The sequence below is a fragment of the Penicillium odoratum genome, assembly GCF_028828045.1.
Source record: "Penicillium odoratum strain IBT 22623 chromosome Unknown utg000003l_segment0_segment0, whole genome shotgun sequence".
In the NCBI taxonomy this organism is placed as follows: Eukaryota; Fungi; Ascomycota; class Eurotiomycetes; order Eurotiales; family Aspergillaceae; genus Penicillium; species Penicillium odoratum.
In genome coordinates, this window is record NW_026643145.1 from 1,868,598 (window position 1) to 1,889,829 (window position 21,232).

The following is a 21,232-nucleotide window of genomic DNA, read 5'->3' on the forward strand; positions in this document are numbered from 1 at the left end:
AAAGACGCAGTTTCACTCAGCTATCAGAGTGAGACCGTGGATGGTATGAGGGAAGACAGCAGAATTCGTCTGCCTGGTGTATGGGTTGACGCCGAGACCAAAATCAGTGAGACCGACCACAGCCCCGTAAGCCTTCGCAGTAGGACTGACTTGCGATTGGCAGCAATTAGTGTGTAAGAAGAAATTGTGATTTGTATGAATCTTCTAAAGTTCGTTGAAAGCAGAAAAAAAAGGAGTTGGAGGACAAGCGGGGAGATGATGTCGTCACCTGCTCAGTTTGTGGCAGTAAATTAAAGGCGTTTGGCTTGGCCGCCCCCCCACGATCATCGATCATCGATCACTGTATCTTTAGGAATCTACGACTCAGGACTTCGGAGTTTCTTTACAGTTCCACATTTGTTGGGCCAAGATCCATGAACTTGTACTATCTATAAGTGGTACTATGCCGGGATTGTCATTCTATGCGACCGACTATGTTTGAAATAACGTGTACATTTCTTTTCTGCCTAATCTACCAAGACTGTGCCAAGGGGCGGTTCTTCAATATTTGAATGTTGTCATATGCTATATATGTCCGGTGGCGGCCCTGACGCGGCCAGCACTAGCCCCAAGGATTATCATTGGGGGTCACCGTGGGGCACAGGGCTGAATGTCATGCGGGCCCTTGACGTTTGTGATGCACATGACGTCCACAATCCAAATTACTTACTAGTACCTATAACTGTAATTTACTACAGTACTCCAGCTTCAAGTAACTACAAGGATGGATTTAGTCATAAAGAGTTGGTTATATTGCGAGCTAATAGATAAAATAAATCTTGGAAAGATCTTGGAAAGGCGCGAGAATAAAATTCTTTAATTAAGTCGCTTTCACATGTGGGGAAATAAAGATGAAGATGACCCATGACGTTAGGGGGAAGAGTGAAACGCTTGTTGAAGCTCGCTCAGGATAAGAATGGAAAGAATCACGTATTAAGGAAAGCCGCCTACTTCATGAACTCAAGTTCCACGTCGCGAGAGGTGTAGGAGTCCGAGTTGCCTCCTTGACGAGGCTCAGCAGCCCAGGGCTGCATGCCCTGGAGAGCAGTCTCTTGATCACTAAGAGGGGGGAACATCTGAGTAGACTGGCCGTACTGGCGAGTAGCTTGGTGTTGAGTCATGGAAGGGATCATCTGAGCCATGTTCATACCAGCCTGCTCACCGTAGAGCATGAAGTCATTCCCATTGTGGTGCCGGCCGTACTCGTAATGATCCGAGGGAGGCGAGTACAGCATAGGGTTACCCTGCGCATTGGGAGAAAGACCCGCCATTTTGCCGGGGGCAGTCATGGAAAGGTGGGATGGGTCTGTTGCCATCTGTCCCGAATATCCCTTGTAATCATTCTCGGGCAGTTGCACGTTGAGGGCAGTGTAGTCGGTGTTCACATCCGGGAATTCCATCTGGGCCCAGTCAAAATCGAAGTTCAGGCTGCTGTTAGCCATCGGAGAGTCATCGTAATTTGACATGGTCATAAGATCAGGGATTGACTCCACCGAGGGGACCGACATGGAGTTCATCGACTCGCGATGCATTTCCAGGGAGGAAATCAGACCGTTCGGATCCCCCGACTCGAATTGGTTTTGGAACGAGTCGAGGTTGGCAGAAGTAGGGAAGCTGAAATCGGTGTTCATACCACCCGACGACGTGGCGTAGGGGGAATTCTCGAACAATTGGAGGTATTGATCACCGGAGGGGACCGGTGGATCGTTGAAGTTGAATGGAGCAGCATCCGGGAAAAATGACGGACGCGGGCCAGGAGAGGGGCTGGGTCCAGTGACAGGAGTAGCGAAATCAACTGATTGTGTGCTTGGTGTAGACACGCTAGGAGTACGTTGGTTGGAAGACCCAGCACGTTTGCTGTCTCCGCGGGCGTTGTTCTTGGATCGAACATAAACCCATCCGTGGGCTTTCTCCATATGCTGCTTGCAGTTGCTCTCGCGCTTGGAGGCATAAGTGCAAGGCTGGAATTTGCATTTGTAAAGGGCTGGCGTATCGGAGTGCTTGTCGTTGACATGGCGATCACGTTCCTTCTCGGTCGGCCAGCCGACCTCAAAGTACTTGCAGGTAGAATCGGAACACTTCCAAGGACGGGAGTGGGTTTTTTCATGCTTCGTCAAGTCGCAGGGGCGCTTGAACACCTTGTCGCAATGGCTGCACTTCTGATTGATGTCCATCGGGGGAGCATTCTTCTTGCGTCGAGCCATCGATCGTTGCACACCTTCGTCCACTTTTTCGTCAAAGCTGATTGTGCGTTTGAAGGTAGCAAGATTGTCCTCGGGAACAAATGGCAAACCAGTACGCATGGAGATGGGCTTTCCATCCTGCATCACGACAAGCTCCGCGGGTTTACCATTCTTGGAGAGACCACCCTCGAGGGAAGCACTGACTACAAGAGATACTTCGTCCTTCTTCTCGGACGGGGCCTCGGCCTGGGCCTGTTCGACTCGCTCTCGGGAGGCACGAATCATAGCTGCGTAACGTCGAACCTGGGAAACAAGATCGAGGAAGTATCCGTTAGTGTATGGGCGATCAGTCGGTAGTCGTTGATCTCGGTCGTTCAGATGAGCAGCAGATGTATGCAAGCACTGGATTGTAAACTCGGCGAAGTTGAGGTATGCAAATCGAGAACTTGAGAACTTCTACCACAGAATATAAGCCCCGATCGATCATTCACGTGAAATATTCACGTTCTCATTCACGCAAATGAGTTTACGTGAATTCGTCAATAGAAAAGGTGAGAACTTACAGGTGCGAGCCACAATAGTGACTTTTCCACGTCTCGAAGGCATACAATGTGTCGATTCAGGATCCGTGGAGGAATTGACTTCACCAACGGATGGAAAGGTTTTAGCTTCGGATCTTTAAGAATAGGAACGAGTATGTAGCGTTCGATTTGTTTGCAAGCTATCACGGAGAGTTGGCGCTTAGGGGCGGTGCCAATATCGAAAGCTGAGGATGGGCTTGTGATTGGCGACTGCGGGGTATCGACTAGATTTGGCTTGTTAGCATTTTCGTTGCGGACGTGCTGGAGTATGAGTGGCGATCGTTATTCACGCAACCCAGCAGGCAAGGCTTTCATTTACGTGAATTCATGAACAAATCCGGTTAGCGTCTTTCATTCACGTAAATGAAGCCAGCAGACCAGGCTTCCATGAGCGCATCCGGTTATTGCCTTAGTTCACGCAAAGGCGCAATATGAAAAAAGCCACTTTCAACAACACTGCAGCCCGAGGCAAAGGTATTCCCGATCAGGGGTAATGTTTCGGGGCATATTGGGGAAATATTTACCTGTTGCATCGCCTGACTCCTCATTACTACTAACGGATGATCCCAGTCCGCTGTCTGATTCATGCCCATGCTCCTCATTCTTTTTCAAGTCCTCGCTAGTAGAGGAACGGCGTGATAGACCAGAGGGATCCTTTGAAACATCCTCTTGCATAGGAATGACACCAGCAGATTTTGATGGCTCTTTCACGCTGTCCTCTGGAGAATCCAAAGTCAGCCTGTTCAGAATCGACGTCATGCGTTCTTCGCTAGCAGCAATAGCTTCCAGCGAAGTTGGGCAGCGACGAGGCAATGACCGAATATTTAGAACTGGGTCCCGCTCATCAGAAGGAGGAGAAGTCGGTGTATGAAAGGTCTCTCCCTTCTTTAGCCCCATCTTAGAATCCACTGATTCGGTGACCAGGGAGGAAAGCTCTGCGTTTAAAGCAGGCCGGCGACGCGGGTGCACCCGAGCGGAATCGTAGGGCTTCGACATGATGGGCTGGTCGATAACTTCTTTCGGATTAGCACGGACAAGGCTGCAGCACAGAAGCCTGGTCATTGGCTCCACTGGTATGACTCACAGACGCCTCCAGCTTCGAGATGACTATTGAGTCACCGAGTTTAAGTCGTGCGGGGTTTGGGCCTTATATAAGGGTCCGTTGCGCCCCTCTTCAACAGGGCAATACGATGATGACAGCCTGTCAATACAAGCCCGCAGTATCCTGTGTCAGGTCTCCCCAACGATGGATGAGAGGCTGGGTGGTGGATCTATATATCAACAGGAGTCGATAATCGACCAACAGCGCTCTAGGTGGAGCCGTCAAGATAAGCGTAGGAAGAGATAGCGTGGATGCCCAGAGTGAGAAGAAGTTCAGTATATAAAAGGACAAATGCGACCGATAGGTATCGAATATAGATGACGAGTATACGAGGTGGAGAGGAAGAAGGGCAGAAGTGAGGGATGGAGAAAGATGGGTCCAGGAGGAGAGAGGCCTTTCATGTCTGGGATGACGGACGAGTGTCTGCCTGATAGACGAACACCGCTAAACCTAATCAGGAATCGCGTGGATGGCTGAGCACAAAAGTGTGGCTTTGATTGGTTGAGGCTTTGTAACGGAAATACAGCACTCAGCCTTGTATTCTTGCAGATTACGGGGAAGCCGGGCAATCGCTAGGTACACTCCGCCAAGCCCGATCGGGAACATCAGGTATAGTTTGAGCTATAGACTTAGTATAGTCTGTCCGAGGTACTAGGCATTTCAAAAAACGGGTTTTCAAGGAGATGACAATGGAGGGACCTATATGGAAGACATTTCCATGGTGACTGCTGGGTACAGAGGTTCAACGTCATTCCTAATCAGGTCATAACGAGAGTCTGTATTACTAAGCTTGGTGTTCATCTAGCAATTACTAGAAATCGATTGGGAAAAGGTCCAATTCCCCTGTACTGTGGAAATTTACCAGTAATATACACGACCCACAGCCCGGACTCCCAAAATGGAAATAGCAACGGGGTCTCGTCCTCCGTTGCGGCTCAATTAATCCCTCCGGTCATGTCCATGTCAGCAGGAGAAAATACGTCTGCCTTCCATAGGAAATGTGACACGTTGATGAAGCTAGATAAAGGCTGACGCATTTAATTATTTCCCCCCTTTTTCGTTTCCTTTTTGTTAACCGACAATCATGCAATTTCCCACTTGGTCTTTACAGGGTTCAAAAATAGCATCTCCGAGGCCCCTAAAAAAAACCAGAAAAAGGGAAAGCGGTTCCTCCGATCCACCGACTTTGGATCCACCGATAAATGATAAATTGTTGGCCTTGTGGGGCTTCAGGCACGTGAAATACGAGCCTCCCGGATGGCTCGGGTTCGTATCTTCGCTTGATATTCCCGGCAAATCATCTAGCATCTGCACTGGGGGACCCCGTCAGATATCTGAAAAGCTTGTCTCTTTGGCAGTCAACGATATACATTGGGAGCTGGGCCTTTCCAGAAAATGGAAAAATCATGTCGCGGCAGCATTTCAACATCCATTGTCTAAATAATACTCCGCACAAAACTCAAGAATCCCCAATGATACAATTGGCAATGCCTCTGAAGGCTCCAGGATTTTCTGGTCCGAATCATGGAACCTTCATGATCATCTGGAAGAAGGGTTCAAGCATGACGTGGCAGGGGAAGCATTCCGCGGATATACTTCTATCGTCCAATTAGGTTCTGGCTCAAAATTAAAAAAAGTTCTGCCTGAATTTCCAAATCTCAAAATGGTTGTTCTGGTCTCTCCAAAAATTGATTGAGTCTTTATCCGCGGGGGTGGGCCATCGGGGACATCTCAGATTAGGGTGGGATGTGGATCCGCCCCCAGGTGCCACGCAATGCTTCATTACTTTCAAGAGTCGCTTACATATGTAAACTGCCACGGTAAGATCACAGGCCTGCGATTGCCAAGGATCGAGCCCTAGCTCTTGGAGTATATATCAGTTGACTGGCAATTGAAACAAATCAACGTTCAACATTTGAATGGTTGAAGCCTGAGATCCATCTAAACGAACATTTTTGATCTTTCAACATTCAGAGTTCAAACATTGAAGGAAAACAAGATATGTATCACTCAATATATTACAACGTTAGGGCTGCTGCACAAGTGAGGCTCCTGACTTCTGAGAGCCTTGGAATACCTTCAACATTGAAATATTAAACCCTTGGAACCCCTAAGGCATATTGGCATGCATCCCGAATTACCTGCATATATGTCAACTGGTAGCAGTTGGGGTAAGCTACGCGAGAGGGCTCTGCCATGGCTCGGGAGTTTGAATTTTGAACCTTCAGGGGAAGGTTTATTTCATTTTGAAAAGACACAATCCATGGTGTGTATTCCATACCTCTGGCTCTATTTACATACTCCACAGATGTGCATGAATAATGGGTTCACTAGGACTTATGCGGAAGATCATGGGTAGGTATATTCAGGTAGCTAAGAGCATAGCATTGCACATGTGTACATACATACGTCCAGGGACCTCGGGAGGTTTCAGCGTTCAACCTGATAGACACCTAAATGCAAACATTATATAATATATAAAGCTTACCTCAAATCACGGAGATAACGAGAAATACCCAGTAATACTTTAACGGGAGATGATAAAAAGAATCGTTGAATTATGCCTAGTCATGCAGGGAGCTGCAATTATATCAGCGGGCAGAACCCCAATCGCAAGCCGAAGATCTATGCGCCATAAGATACCTCGAAGCCGATGCGCGCCACAATATTCATGTCTAATATGCTATTGAGTACCTGAATACTTGATGAAAGCATAAAGCCAGTGAATAGCCCTGAAGTTGCTCACGTGTTCTACAAGGTGATGCTGGCATGTAGGGACCTGATCTAGTCCCATTTGGGACGCATTGAACCTCGGCTTCGGAGTTGGCAGAATGGCGGGCGGTGCCGAGATGCCCGCGTGGTGATTTCCCCCGGATTCTGAGGTCCCGCTGTGTCTTCCGCGTCTACATCTCCATTTTGCGGGCTCCTTGCTTTCTGATTTATGTGGCTTGAATAGAAGTGATAGACCAGACTCTCATACCCTTTGCGCACCATTATCTGGACCACTCACAACCTTCCCCGACAGCAATCGAGCCCAAGCCCGAGCCCGAGCCGAACCCCGGATCACCATGGATTACGATCACTATGGGCAGAGCTCCCAGCAGCCCAAGCAAAGGCGCAAGAGAGTGGGAAAGAGGCGACAACATAATAAGCCCCCCATACCTGCTCGTTTGACCTTGGATCCCCAGCTTCGTGGAAACGTTGGTGTCTTATCAGAGGGTATTGCGAATGACCTGTTCTGTCAACAGTCCCTCCTCGGTGAGTGATTTTACTCTAATTCCTATGGTCGGCTATGAAAGCTTGGACTAATTGGTTTAATTTCAATTGATAGATGCTGCGACCGGGGACGGAGTGCTTTATGTTGCTGTTTCCCCGCACATGCCCACTTATACCTCCGTCGAGGACTCGGCCTGGACGATTCTGCCTGTTCGCATCCAACCAGCAAGATCGCAGGCCCCAACATCTCAGCCGACCATACTTTTCCCCGAATCGGCCGATTCGCTACAGTCTTTCCTTCTGGCACTTGGGAAGCTTGATTCCGCACGTCAATCGCTGCAGACACACCGGAGTGTAGATATTCGGATTCTGGATGTTGCCCCATTGCATCTGGATACGGTATTTGTTACTGTAGAGCGGAATTTGCTCCGAAACCATGACGATGTTCAAAATAAGTTTGGTGGTGGTTTCCAGAATTCTGGACCCAACGGAGTGTGGCCAAAGACTGGGAAGGGACCGGAGAGTAGGCGATATTCCAAGAGAGAGGCGGCTGATATCGAGCAACGATTGACCGCAGCTGTGCGGGAGGCGTTGGCGACGCAGCGCATTGTTCATACCGGGGATGTATTACCTCTCCCTCTGCCACCACATCCTATCACTTATGCCCCTGCTCCTCCGGCTCGTATCTCCTTTTGCGAGCCAGTGTCGCAAGGCCTTTTGATGCCCGCGACCAAAGTTGTCCTTGTTCAGGCCCGCTCACAGGGAACTCGCACTAAGCAGATAATGCCCACGAGATCGGCCCTGTTAAGACAGGTCGCCGAAGACGAAGCTGATGATACTTCCAATGAACAGTTTTATTCTGCCGCCGAGGACAAGATTGGGGAGAGTGCGACAGATATGGAGACCACATCTGCCGCCGAAGACTCGGAGACAGAAGGTTCTGCTGGATCCCTAAGTGATTCATCCGATGACTCTTTGGAAGATATGATATCTCTATCGGCCCCGGAACTGCCACAGCCACCATCAGGTGTGATGTCTTCTATGACATCTGCGACTCCTCGCGCAGGTGGACGCCGGGCTGATGGAATCCATACTCCCGGGTCGGTTGCTTCTAATTTCACCTCAGCGACTATGCGTCCTGGTCGTGGCGGTGGAAAGGTTTTCAAGGTCGAGGGACTCCTTCAGCAAGTTCCGAATGAAGTCTTGCATCCACGCCCTCGCGATGACGAAGATATTGACTCTTTTGTGTTCGTTGATATCAACACACTAGCCAAGATTGGTTGCTTCTCTGGAGACTGGGTGCGTATTGAAGCCGCAGAAGAGCCTCAGCTAAATATGTTTGCTTCGCTCAAGTTTGGAAGCTTCAACGAATCTCCCGAGGATTCTGGTGACTGGCGACCAGTCAAGGTATTTGGTCTACCGGGACTTCCGTCATCAAAGCCCCGTTATGCCATCAACCACTCAGGGGATCGCCGATCAAGCTTCTCACAGCGCCTCCAGACACGTTTGACTCCTTCAATCTTTGTGCCACCTTTGCTGCTGGGTAACATTGATAACCCTAAGTATTTACGCATTTCTCCCATGACATTCCCTACCCTTATTGCGAAGCCTGGTCTTCTACACCACATGAAGAACAGTGCAGCAAAGAACCCACCTTTGGCGAAGGAGGTTACTCTCCTTAAAGTTTCAACTCCACTTTCCATGGACCGGGTGCTGCAGCCGGCTCTCTTTGCTGGACTTAAACAGTACTTTGAATCACGTCGTCGAATTTTGAAGAGCGGTGACTTGGTTGGCATTAGTGTCGATGAAGGGCTAGGCAGAGCTGTATTTTCTGGAATGGCTGGAAGCGACGCAGCGAACCAGGAGGATGATATCACCTCCCGGCTAGGCCAGGGCTCCAACTCTGACAACTCTGCTGCTCGCAAGGTTGGCGTTGCTTGGTTCCGGGTTGGGCAAGTTGCACCAACTGCGGTGGAAGAATTTGAAGAGGCCGATGAGGACCAATGGGGTGGCGTCGCGGTCATTGACCCGTCGAGTACCCGAATGGTTCAAGCTGGCAGCGACGTCAGTCGGATCCCCGGCACTCTGGGCAATGGATGGGAATACTGGCTTGGGGTCAAGAACATTCCGAGATCTGTGGACGAGGCTCCAGCATCCCACGGAATTGTCACGGAACCTCCTCAGACATTTATTCCTCCCTTGCAACAAAGAATCCGTGACTTGATGTCTGCAGCCACAAGCCCACGTGCCATTCAATTGGGCATGAAGCCCGTGATTATTCTTCTGACTTCACAACAGCGACATATCGGTAAGGCGACAATTGCGACGCGGGCATGCGCAGACATTGGACTTCATACTTTCCCTATTGATTCCTATGATATTCTCACTGAAGGTGGTGCCAACGGTGGCGATGTGAAGACAGAGGCGTATCTCAAAGCGCGTGCAGAACGGGCTTTCCACTGCGGATCAAATTGCACCGCCTTACTCATCCGCCATATCGAGGTTCTGACAGCAGACCGGATGGTCACTGCCATGACTGATATCGCAAACGAAGCCAGGGTCATCATTGCAACCACTACCGATGCCGAGCAGATCCCGGAAGGCATTCGCAGCATGTTCACCCACGAGTTTGAGATGGGAGCGCCTGAAGAAAAGGAACGTGAGGGCATTCTTCGAAACGTGGTGGCTGAACGCGGCATCAAATTGTCTTCCGATGTTGAATTGGGAACTGTTGCTTTGAAGACAGCAGCACTTGTAGCTGGAGATTTGGTTGATGTCGTTGAACGAGCTGCCGCGGCTAGAACTGCCCGTCTTGAAGGTCTTGCAGAGACTGCAAGCAAACAACTTCCCGGTTCACAAGTTTCTGTTCGGGACGTGTTACTTTCTGGGGGCGATGGAGCCCGAGGCGTCACCAAGGCCGACTTCGACGCTGCAGTTGAGGCTGCTCGGAAGAACTTTGCTGACTCGATTGGAGCGCCCAAGATCCCCAACGTCAGCTGGGATGACGTTGGTGGACTGAGCAATGTGAAGGATGCCTTGGTTGAAACTATCCAGCTGCCACTTGAGCGGCCTGAGTTGTTTGCCAAGGGCATGAAAAAGCGGAGTGGTATTCTGTTCTACGGACCTCCTGGTACTGGCAAGACCCTGCTGGCCAAGGCTATTGCCACAGAATTCTCCCTCAACTTCTTCTCCGTCAAGGGTCCGGAGTTGCTCAACATGTACATTGGTGAATCTGAAGCCAACGTCCGCCGCGTTTTTCAGCGTGCCAGGGATGCCCGTCCCTGTGTCGTGTTCTTCGATGAGTTGGATTCAGTTGCACCTAAGCGTGGCAATCAAGGCGACAGTGGCGGTGTCATGGATCGTATTGTGAGCCAGTTGCTCGCAGAGTTGGATGGAATGAACGGCGGTGAGGAGAATAGTGGTGGAGTTTTCGTTATCGGAGCAACCAACCGACCTGATCTGCTCGATACTGCTCTTCTTCGACCTGGTCGATTTGATAAGATGCTTTACCTGGGTGTGTCAGATACACACAGGAAGCAAGCCACAATTCTTGAGGCACTTACCAGAAAGTTTTCTCTCAATCCTGATGTGTCATTAGACCGAGTTGCGGAGCAGCTTCCTCTGACGTACACTGGTGCCGATTTGTATGCTCTTTGCTCAGATGCCATGCTAAAGGCTATCACAAGGAAGTCCACCGCTGTAGATGAGAAGATCAAGCAACTCCCTGGTGGGCCAGTCACCACAGCGTACTTCTTTGATCATCTTGCGACCCCGGAGGATGTGAGTGTCAACGTAACGGAGGCAGATTTCGTGGCGGCGCAAGGGGAGCTTGTCCCTTCTGTTAGGTATGTTTTTGATAAAGCTAAAGGCAAATATGAATTCAGTGCTGATCTGTGAATAGTGCCAAGGAACTTGAACATTTTGAGCGGATTCGTCAAACCTTCGAGTCCGTCGACAAGCAAAAGCAGGACCCGGCAGCAGCTGCCCCGCAGACCATTGCTGATGCCATGGAGGCATTCAACCTGGGAGGATCTCAGCCGGATGAGATCGCGATCAGCAATGGAGATGGCTCCTTTCCAGGAAGCATTCACGGTCGCATCAAAGGATTGAAGCAATGGCCGGGTGGCATGGTTCGCAGTGCCAGTGGTCAGTCGACAACGAGCAGCAAGGGCAAAGGCAAGAGCGTTGCCGGAAAGAAGGGCAAGGGTCCAAGTGGCGCCGAGTCAGATGCCTCGATTGAGGATGAGGATATGCAGGATGGTGTGGTAAACGATGACGAGGATTATATTGTTCGAACTGACCATCTTGCAAACCCAATGGAGGAAGTGGAGTAAATGATCAGCCGCCTGTTTGGCCATGTACACAACTTACATATGAACAATATTTTTTATTATTCTTGTTTTCCATTTGTTTACTTTTGATCTTCTCATTCACTGTCGACATTCACATCACGTTACACCTTTCTCCCCATCACCTCCAAATATTTCATCCCCTCAAATATCTCTTCTCGATTCAAACGAAAAGTCCAATTCCCGGAACTCATCTTCCTCATTCATCTCAACAAACTCTTGCTATTCCGAGTCTATCGGTCGACTCTTCACCATGAATGTGAACGTGAACTTCCTGCCCCACCCCATGGCTGGCCCCATCACTCTGCAACTCGGTCTCCGGCAGGGTATTCCTAACTCCATTACCAATCTGAGCAATGCTGCAGTCGCGCGGCGTATTCGCCATCCGAAATGGCCAGAATACGTGAACCCCCTCGCCTGGGATCAGGAGACTCTGAAGGCCTTGATCGGAACCGTCGACACCGTTGAAAACGGAAGGTTTGATGCCTTTAGACATATTCCCAAACGCGAGGAGTTGAATGCTCTCAAGACCGAGAATCTGGGGGTCCTTGATGCGTTGTCCCTCGAGGTGGTGCATTTGATCATTGATCACATGGACTTCATAACTCTTGAACGATTCTCTCGCACCTGTCGCTATGCCCGCATCGCTGCCAATCACCACCCAACTTACATCATGATGATCAAGCATTGCCCACAAATTCGGAATACCCTCGCTATCACAGGAATGGGATACTGGACCAGTATCCGCGACTTCAAGCTTGAAATGCAGTACCCTTATTGCCGTTCCTGCGGCTCTGATGGTTCGTACATCTACCTCCCAACCTGCGAACGCATTTGCCCCAACTGCTGTGATCTTAACAAGGACTACTGGTGCATTACGATCGATGATACCAAAACCGCATTCGCCATTGGCAACGAAGAACTCCAGCGTGTCCCCATCGCCCGTGTCGTGCCTCGTACATACCGAAACACCGCCTTCCCCATGGGCATGCATTACCAAGAGTTCATGGTCCCCGTTAAGTGCGCCTTCGAAGTCGCCGTCAAGCGCTGGGGCACCATTGAGAACATGCAACGCCAAGCCGATGCCATATGCCCTGACTTCCACCCTGACGCGACCACCGCGGAAATGGCAGATGGAGAAATATTTCGCTACTTCCGCAGCGTTCAACCTCCATTCGGGAGTAACCGCTCGCTGCTGCCATTCACTCGCCGCCCGACCTATGAGAATTTCAATCCGTTGGTCTGTGCCATGGCCTCGCTGTTCCCCTACGTGCGGCGCCCTCATCTAGAGCCCAACAAGCGCTACTTCTGCAAGGGATGCGTGTGGGCCTGTGAGCGAAAGAAAATGCCTTCGCCTGATCTACTGGCCTACATGGGCCTTCCTCTCGCGTCTTCCAACGAAGATATCACCACTCATCTCGCTCTGAGCATTCGTATTCCCCGAACCTGGCCCCAAGCTATCATTCACTCTCTTGGCTGTATTGGATGTGGGTTGTTGATGTGGGACGCTAGGGCCACTCGTCAAGAGAAGGCAGCTGTTCTTCCTTGAGTCGCTTCTGTTTATCTCCATTCACCTTCTGACCAAAAATGCAAGTTCTGCTGCAAAGACTTCCGAGCTACTTTACGATTGTTTATGTCAGACGGGAGAGTTTCAGAATGTGACTTTTGTCTTGCGGAGGTTCGGAACGATGACGAAATGATGGTCTTTCTCAAAGGTGGTTCATTTGCCGATCTATATGGCTATGGTCGACCAAAATTAAGGAAATCCGAATCTGACGTTGTGGTTCTTGGCTGTGAATTACTGTATGCTCACTTAATCTAATATAAGATAGATTAGCTTGTCACAATTCCTATTCACTATGACCCACGTCTGCATATTAGGCTTTATGCACGCTAGTGGAACGCCCAGTGCCAAGACTTAATAGATAGACTCGGTTAGTGTATAATTAGAGGCTCATATAAAGCCTTGTGCTCTCTTTATCTCTTAATATATGAACACTGAGGGCCTTACATCACCGTGTTGCAAGTTATTTCAATGTTGATATTATGGATTTTAATGTCTTTTCGAGTTCTTTCCATATGTTTTCTTCTTCTTTTCCGTTTATATTCTCCCCAATTGTAGAAATTTCGTAAGAAATAATTCCAAGAAGCTGATTTATAGTTGAACAAATGAAGGAAAGCACCAGAAGGTAGCTCCAGTCTGATGAACGTAGAGAATAAGCATAAGATGATAAATCTTTATAATTGCTATCAATTCACTGATATCTAACATAAAGCTTTAAACCGAATTCACGTATCCAGAGCCCTCAAATCATGTTATTGATACGGAATGACCCTATGCTCGGTTAGCTTCAGCAGGAGGTACAACGGCTTATCGGGGTTCCTTTCCACTATCGCCCTTGTGCCCACAATAAGCCTCATTCACGATAGTAGAAGTAGCACTGCTTCTTTTGCAGTCCAAATCTGGGCTAGCGTAAATTCGAAGCTTCTATTGCAGTGCGTCCCTCTTCTCGCTCTTTACTCCAAACATTCTTCTATTCGTCTCATTTTTTCAAAATTCCTTCGTTATTGCCTCATATTTTTGACAGAATTCCAAAATACCGTCAGACACCGTTGTGGTTCAGGTGTTCCATCAGTCTAGCTGGTTCCCGTCGCTTGGGACTAGGATCGAGATGGCTCCCGATCAGGATGACGATGAAAGGCTCGGAGAACGAATTGCTTACGCTGCAGCCATGAAGGATGGAATCATCGGGAGGCTTGAGAGACTCAGAGTCCAGCCAACTGAGCCTGATGAAGTGGCCAGGAAATGGTCAACAGTTGTAGGCTCGGCCAAAATGGCTACTGCCGAGGAGCCCCAGCCCTCAACTTCATCATACTTCCCATGTAAGTGGCATGTCCTGCAAATACTTAGTTAATTAGCGTCTTGTATACTTACAAGCTGCCTCTCAGTGCCAGAGACTGAAACCAACGCGAATGTGCTTTCTGCAGAGCTCCAGTCACTGTTCCAAAAATTGATGAGCAAGCGCCACCCCGCTAGCGATCTTCTAGCACGCCACTTTACCATTTTAGAAAATGGTATTCCGAAAAGAGACAAGGGGTCCAAGAGTTCTGTGCCGATCACTGAGTTTGAGGTCCTGCCCAGTCCTTCCCAAGTGCCGTCACAGAGAAAGAGAAAAGCAATTGTCATGGACTGTGAAATGGTCCAGGCTCATACGGGCAAAGGCATGCTCGCATTTCTGACAGCACTGGATTTCCTCACAGGCGAAGTCCTTATCAACCACTATGTCCAGCCGAGAGAAAATGTGGCGAACTGGAACACCGAGTACAGTGGCTTGACCCGTCAAGACATGGAGGAGGCTATGCATTCAGGCAATTGCCTTCAGTGGGAGGATGTCAGAAGCCGACTGGGCTCTTATGCCGACACAAACACCATCTTGGTCGGGCATGCTCTAGAGAACGACCTGAATGCTTTGTGCATTGCTCATCTGAACATTGTTGACTCAGTGATTCTGACCTCTGACGCGGTATTCCCTGATCGAGAGGCAGATAAACCATTACCGAGGCGCAACTACGGGCTGAAGATCCTGGCCAAGGATCTCCTCGGGCATCCAATCCGGGTTGGCGGGGTGGGCCACAGCGCCATGGAAGACAGCATCACAACCCGTGATATCGTTCTTCTATGCCTGAAGGAGCCAGAGAGGCTCCTGAACTGGGCGGTCAAGGCACGGGAGGTGGATGACAAGGAGCAGAGGGAGCGAGCGAAGGTGCAGCGTGAGGAGAAGAAGGCCAAGCTGCGTGAGGAAGAGCAGAAGAAGCAGGCCAAGTGACGTGAGGAAGTGACCAAGCAGCCGGATGAGGTCCAGACCGACCTAAGCCAGTGATGGGTCGAGTCGATTCATCTGATAAGGGCCCACTTTTAACGAAAAAAGCTATGATCATGTGAGGGGCCCAATCCGCTTTTGTACTTTTATTTTCTATTAGTGCACTTTCATCTCATTTGAATGTTCACTTGAGAGAGCACAATGAGGCTATTGCAGTGACTCGGCCGTATAGTTTTATTCATAGTAAGATCTACAAAATGGATCCCAACTTGTGTTATTTAGACACTCATATTATCTTCACTTTGTAGCCAGCACTTGAGAGTATAATCAGAATTGCTCCACCCCCTAAATTACTCTTCTACACCCTATCTTAGCCCGATCAGGAGCCTTACTATGGTCTCGAGTCATCTAGTTCAATCATATCCCCTGTAGCCTACCCAGGTAGCCTCAAGTTGTCTACTCCAGCACCTACCCTTTCAGCCACGGTGTGCTATACGAGAATGTATACAAAGACGTAAATATAAGCAGTGGAAAACGAAATTCGAAAGGTGAATATTGTAGGGAGGCACTGAATTGGCAGCCTTGAGTATGTGCCTGCATATGGGTTAAGGTTTACAAGAGTAACTTGGGTTGTACGTGGAGCCAAATTATAATTACCCGCTCTGTTCGCTTCATTGATTGAATATCTAGACCTCTCCATGAATGACAAGGTGGAGTAGAGGAAGTTGATAGAGAAAGCGAAGCATCGGCGAATTGAGGTGGCCTCAGCCAGTGGGTCGAGTTGGTTAGTCCGATGAAGCGGTACGGACCCACTTTCCATGGGTATTACCGTATGACCCATGGTTGATGCGACTTGTTTATCTTATTTCTAGAGTCGATCTTATATTAATTGACTTTTTTCCTGAAGGGATCTCTTGAGGTGATCAAATTAGTTGCGATGAGCAGCTTTTGTAGTCATAATTGTCTATAGAGTAAAGTAGATTTCGGTGCGAAGGATCAAGATGGCTTGACTCCGTTTGATTATCGAGGTTTTATACTTCGGAATTCGATGGGGCATGATCACTCGCTGGATCTGGAGTCTTCTGTTTCTTTCAAGCAGGCTAGAAAGCTGGGAGAGGATATTCTCAGGTGTGGATCAGATGATGGGGATTTTGGAACCGGTAACATTATTTAATCTGTATATTTATGACAATAATAGTTACATTAAATCACAATGGTATCATGTTATTCGTTCAAGTCGTTATGCGTAGAAAATCCAAGGCCGATCTTGCATCCAAAGATGCTTGCTCGGGCATCTCAGTCTTTCTGTTCGGGTTTAATTTCTTCTTGATTATCCCAGTGATCCAATAACTTTTCTACCTCCTTGAATGAAACAGGTTTCGTGAGAAACTTGTTCACTCCAGAATCAAGGGCCTCCACCTCATCAGCCGCACTACTGAGCCCTGTCAGAGCAACGATTTTTGATCGCTTCGACTCATCACCGTGCTCCTTCTCCAAGGCTCGAATCGCTCGCGTAGCTTCAAAACCATTCATGACTGGCATAGATATATCTGGTCAACCGGTTAGTATTGATACTGATTCATCAAATATGAGCACCTACCCATGAAAATGTAATCGTAGTTCTGTTGCTGCTCTTTCACTGCAGAGACAGCTTGTTTACCATTCTCGGCCGAGTCTATGGCAGTGAGACCGCGCTTTCTCAAGAAAGCGAGTATCAGGTTAAGATTTATTTTGTTATCTTCCACTACCAATATTCGGACCCCTTCCTTTTGCGCTGGGTATTGGAGTTCATCTGCGGTGGACTGGGGTGGAGACTCGGCTTTCTGCACAGGGACTGCGACAGTTGCCTCAGTGGGTTCGATCCCATTATCCGATTGAGAACTCCCATTTTCCGCATGTCCGGTTGAGGCGAGGTGAGGAGGATGCTCAGAAACATTAGGCTCCACGGCTGTGGTGGATGGCTCCCGATCCAGGCATCTCTTAATGATTCGAGCAAACTTGTGTGGGCCGCATGGACGATTGATGATGTGCACGTTTCGAAGTCCAAATTTCGTCTTCACTTGTACTGAATCGTGGCCGATATACTCGTTGCTCAGCATGAGTATAGATGACTTGTCGTGGGCAAACATGCTCTGAGTATCGTCTTCGGAGGGCAATTCGGCAAGAAAAACAACATCGATGGGTGTTTCTGAAGAAGACGGCACTATCTTGAGATCAAACCAGTCGGTAAGATAGCGTGACACAACTCCGTAGGATGGGCCATTGGAACCATCTTCAAGCTTTGGATTCACAATGGCAACGGTACTTGCTGAGTACTTCTCACGCAAGATATGAGCATCAGTTGATATCGTGGGTCGATCGGGTGTGGGTGGTGGTGTTGATCCGAAATGAGCCTCGAACTCTTGTCCTGGACGGACAAGTGGAAGAGTTACCTTTGCAGTTGTTCCGACACCCGGCTTACTTTGGAAAGCGATGCTACCGCCGAGGGGTTTGAGTAAACTGCGAACGATAGAGAGACCCAGTCCAGAGCCGCTGGCCAGAGAGTCTTCTTGGATAAAGGGAACGAAGAGTCTCGACCGTAGGAAATCCTCCGAGATGCCCTTACCAGTATCAGTCACTGTGATGGTGACTATGTCTTCTTGTGTGCCGTTTCGAGAGGACGAGCTTTCGACCTCTAGTCGTAGCGAAACCTCGCCTGAATCTGTATATTTGATCGCATTACTGAATATGTTCATTATGATGCGTCGAACCGCCCCTGGAGGAATGTTATAAACCCAGTTGTTGTAAGATATATCGATTGTAACATCAACTTTGGGGGGCGAGAGACTGGCTTCAACTGCGCCATGCTTCGCTCCAATGGATGTCAGAACATGGGAAGATAAAGAGAACTTTTGAAGGTTCTGGTGGCCTAAACAGACACCATCCACCACCTCTTCCGCCAATATCGAGAGATCTGTTGCGGCGTATTTGTCTAAATGTGCTGCGGACCGATGCATTTTTTTAAGCTCCAATGTCGAGAGTCTTCGGCGGTCGAGATGTCGGAATCGTTTTTCCAAGGATAGGATTTTGCTGTAATCCAATACTTGATTCATGGTATCCAACAAGGTCCGACCGCATGCATTGACGGTATCCATCAAAGAGCTCTGGTACTCAGTCAAATCAGTGCTCTGAAGGATTTCCGCTGCTGCTAGAATCCCATGCAAAGGACTTCGCAGCTCGTGCCTAAAGAATAAAATTAACTGCGTGAATATGATAAGCAGATCGGAGGAACCTACGATATGCTCCCAAGGAAATCTGCCTTTTGACGGTCCGAAATGAGCGACTCAACTCGACTACATTCAGACATAATGGACGATCCGAAACTCAACAAAGAGCTGAGTTCCACTGATGGGTCAAAGACAACACTTTCCACGTTGTTCCAACAAAAGCAGCCACCAAACCATTGTGAGTTAGCAGCACACCATAATGGCACAAATATGACCTGCGTAGCGCCGGGAAAGTACTTGTTCAGCATCTTATTTTCTTTGAGCTTCCAACCCTTTGAGCCTTTCGAAGGTATTGACGAAGAATGAGATTTTCTTGAAGTAGACCGATTTTGAGATACTTCTTCACTGTCGGAGCTTGAAAGTTGGCCGTCGCGGTGAAGTGACCAAATCTTTCCCTGATGATACGTATTGAGAAGACGGTTCAGGAATTCTTCGTCCATACTTGTGACGGGATATGACGAGGCTGCGCCTTCGTACGGGCCGTACAAGCTATCCGCGGTGGAGAGACTAAGAATAGACGCCGATTTCCCGGTCTCATGGGAGCTGGAAAATTCACTCTCACTGCCACGATCTAGCATGGAGTCAGAACCTGCTTCTAGAAAAGCCACGCCACTGTCGCCGCTCAGCTCCAGGCTCTCGCGTATGAGGTTTGCAGCGCGTCGAAAGGTCCATGAATTTTCCGTCTTGTTGTCAGTAATGTTGCATCCCTCTGGTCTATCGCGAATTGTCGGGTTGTAACTTGAGCAGGAAGACGGATCATATGGCTCGGAATCCGAGGCCGAATGTTCACTGCTACTGCGTGAAGAGTAGGAGTGTAAGGAAGACCTGCTGCTGTTCCTCCGGTGACGACTCCTTTTTCTGTTTCCAGGCGCCTCACTGGACTGTGCAGAAGGACTTCTAGAGCTCCCTGTATCCTTAAGAAAGCTTGACTGGCCCTCGACAAAGCTGTTGATTCCTCGCAACAAGCGAGCTGCACGTCGGCCTTCCGAGGCTTGGCGACTAACTTTCAAAAAGTCCATAATCAACATTGCCATGTGACCCATAGAGCCTCTATCTTCGCTAGAAAATTTAGCGTGGGGTTTAGTGTCAAAGACAAATAGGCAGCCGACATTGATATTGCTGTCTGTCGTCAATGGCGTCCCAGCGTAGAATCGAAAATTCGGTTTTTCTGTTACTAGAGGCATATTCTGGTAGCGTTCGTCCTGAGTCATGTCGCTTGAGATGATAAAGCTGTATTCCGCTTGCTCTCTATCAGACGGGGGCAATGCCACGGTATCCTACATCGAATATGAGCTAATTGGCTCCATGAGGGTAGGCGTAATGAATTATGAAAGCACGATTTACCTGACACATACTCCACGTGCTGGCGTCAAGCGTGGAACAGCCTCCGTACAAATTTTCACCAATCTTATCGTACGTGTTCGTAACCTCCGTAGTTTGGCCACCTTGCGCAATAATATACTGCGAGTCTCGGTCGGATACACTGGGTAGAGAAAAATTGTAAGTTTATGTAGCGCATATAAGATTTAAGAACGGATATACTACCTGATGAACGCACGATCAACATCCAGTCGCAGCGCAACCAGCTGCACAAATGAGCTCAAAGTTGTGTTTGCATCACCAAGAACAAGAGATTCAGGTAATGGCCTTGATGAATGTGCCACTGGAGTGGTCGAGATTTGTAAAGATTCTGATGATTGTGACGGACTGCATGGCGAACGACCTCGAGCGCCCGATGCATCCGAAAGCTGGTCAAAACTCCGAGGCGAGCCGCTATCACTGGCAGACGTTGGAATTTCATGGATCGGGCAGAGACGCTCCGGGCGAAAAAATCGATAAACCTCCCGAGCTCGACGCTCGGCAGTGTGGTCGTCGGTCCTAGTCAAAGGAGACGACATAGTCGGTTATCTGCCTCAATGTAGGCTCGTTCTTTCAATCCCTTCGGCCCTTCGGGTACTTTCAGAGCGGTTGGATGTATGGGGTCTATTCCTAGGCGCAGAACGTGGAGGGGAGCCGCTTAAGAGGGGCATCGAGCGTAAAGAAGGAGGTGGAGAGAACGGAAGGAAATTGTCGGTGATCGCCATGATTGCTGGGAGGCGTAGCGGGGAATCCACTACAATATGACGATTTATCTGGAGAACGTGACCCTGGCATCTACCATTGGTGGAAGTCAAGAAGCAATCAGATTGGATCTTGAGATGTGGCACAGCAGGGGTAGATTGACCCACATTTGTGGCGGGGAGAGGGGGGGTGATTAGAAATAAGGACCAAGGGATACAAATCAGGATGAAGAAAGGGGAAGATAACTTGAAACCAAGGATCAACTCCAAGGAACCAAGTCACGGGGCCCAGAGGAATCAAAGTATAGATAAAGCGCTAAGCCAGATCCGGACTAGTCTCGACCCAAAACAAGATGTCATTGCCAACTTCCCACTTTCCCAGTTTTGCTCGGTAACTCTTACCAGCCAATCATATCATCTTCTCAATATCAAGATATCCACCAGTTTTAACTGTGGCTGAACCTTTGGTCTTCTTTCACGCGGTTTTCTATTCGTAGAACTTGGAAAATGGCAGGCCTAGGCTTGGAACCCGTTTACGGTTAGGGCGATCCGTGAGAACATGCTGAGCTCGTGAGTCCTATTCAAGAGCGATCTACGCCCCCGTAGCTCTCTGGT

The 21,232-nt window shown here is 48.9% G+C and overlaps 5 protein-coding genes across 5 annotated transcripts; 3 read left to right on the plus strand and 2 right to left on the minus strand.

Annotated features, from left to right (window-relative positions):
- Positions 1-986: 986 nt before the first annotated feature.
- ace1 (putative C2H2 transcription factor (Ace1)) lies at positions 987-3,865 on the minus strand (the record flags this gene model as incomplete). Its single annotated transcript, XM_057137895.1, has 3 exons — positions 987-2,678; positions 2,786-3,027; positions 3,328-3,865. 3 exons carry the CDS (start codon positions 3,863-3,865, stop codon positions 987-989), a joined length of 2,472 nt encoding a protein of 823 aa, XP_056998360.1.
- A 3,108-nt stretch (positions 3,866-6,973) lies between these two features.
- Positions 6,974-11,455, plus strand: pex6 (AAA family ATPase peroxin 6; the record flags this gene model as incomplete). The annotated part of the gene is made up of 3 exons (XM_057137896.1): positions 6,974-7,163; positions 7,237-10,966; positions 11,023-11,455. The coding sequence occupies 3 exons, from the start codon at positions 6,974-6,976 to the stop codon at positions 11,453-11,455; spliced, it is 4,353 nt and encodes a 1,450-aa protein (XP_056998361.1).
- Positions 11,456-11,723: 268 nt separating this feature from the next.
- N7520_003962 (F-box protein) lies at positions 11,724-13,019 on the plus strand (the record flags this gene model as incomplete). Its single annotated transcript, XM_057137897.1, has 1 exon — positions 11,724-13,019. One exon carries the CDS (start codon positions 11,724-11,726, stop codon positions 13,017-13,019), a length of 1,296 nt encoding a protein of 431 aa, XP_056998362.1.
- A 1,123-nt stretch (positions 13,020-14,142) lies between these two features.
- On the plus strand, positions 14,143-15,297 carry N7520_003963 (3'-5' exonuclease; the record flags this gene model as incomplete). The annotated part of the gene is made up of 2 exons (XM_057137898.1): positions 14,143-14,353; positions 14,420-15,297. The coding sequence occupies 2 exons, from the start codon at positions 14,143-14,145 to the stop codon at positions 15,295-15,297; spliced, it is 1,089 nt and encodes a 362-aa protein (XP_056998363.1).
- Positions 15,298-16,587: 1,290 nt separating this feature from the next.
- N7520_003964 (hybrid sensor histidine kinase/response regulator) lies at positions 16,588-20,455 on the minus strand (the record flags this gene model as incomplete). The annotated part of the gene is made up of 5 exons (XM_057137899.1): positions 16,588-16,841; positions 16,892-18,513; positions 18,567-19,834; positions 19,902-20,040; positions 20,103-20,455. 5 exons carry the CDS (start codon positions 20,453-20,455, stop codon positions 16,588-16,590), a joined length of 3,636 nt encoding a protein of 1,211 aa, XP_056998364.1.
- Between the last annotated feature and the right edge of the window lie 777 nt (positions 20,456-21,232).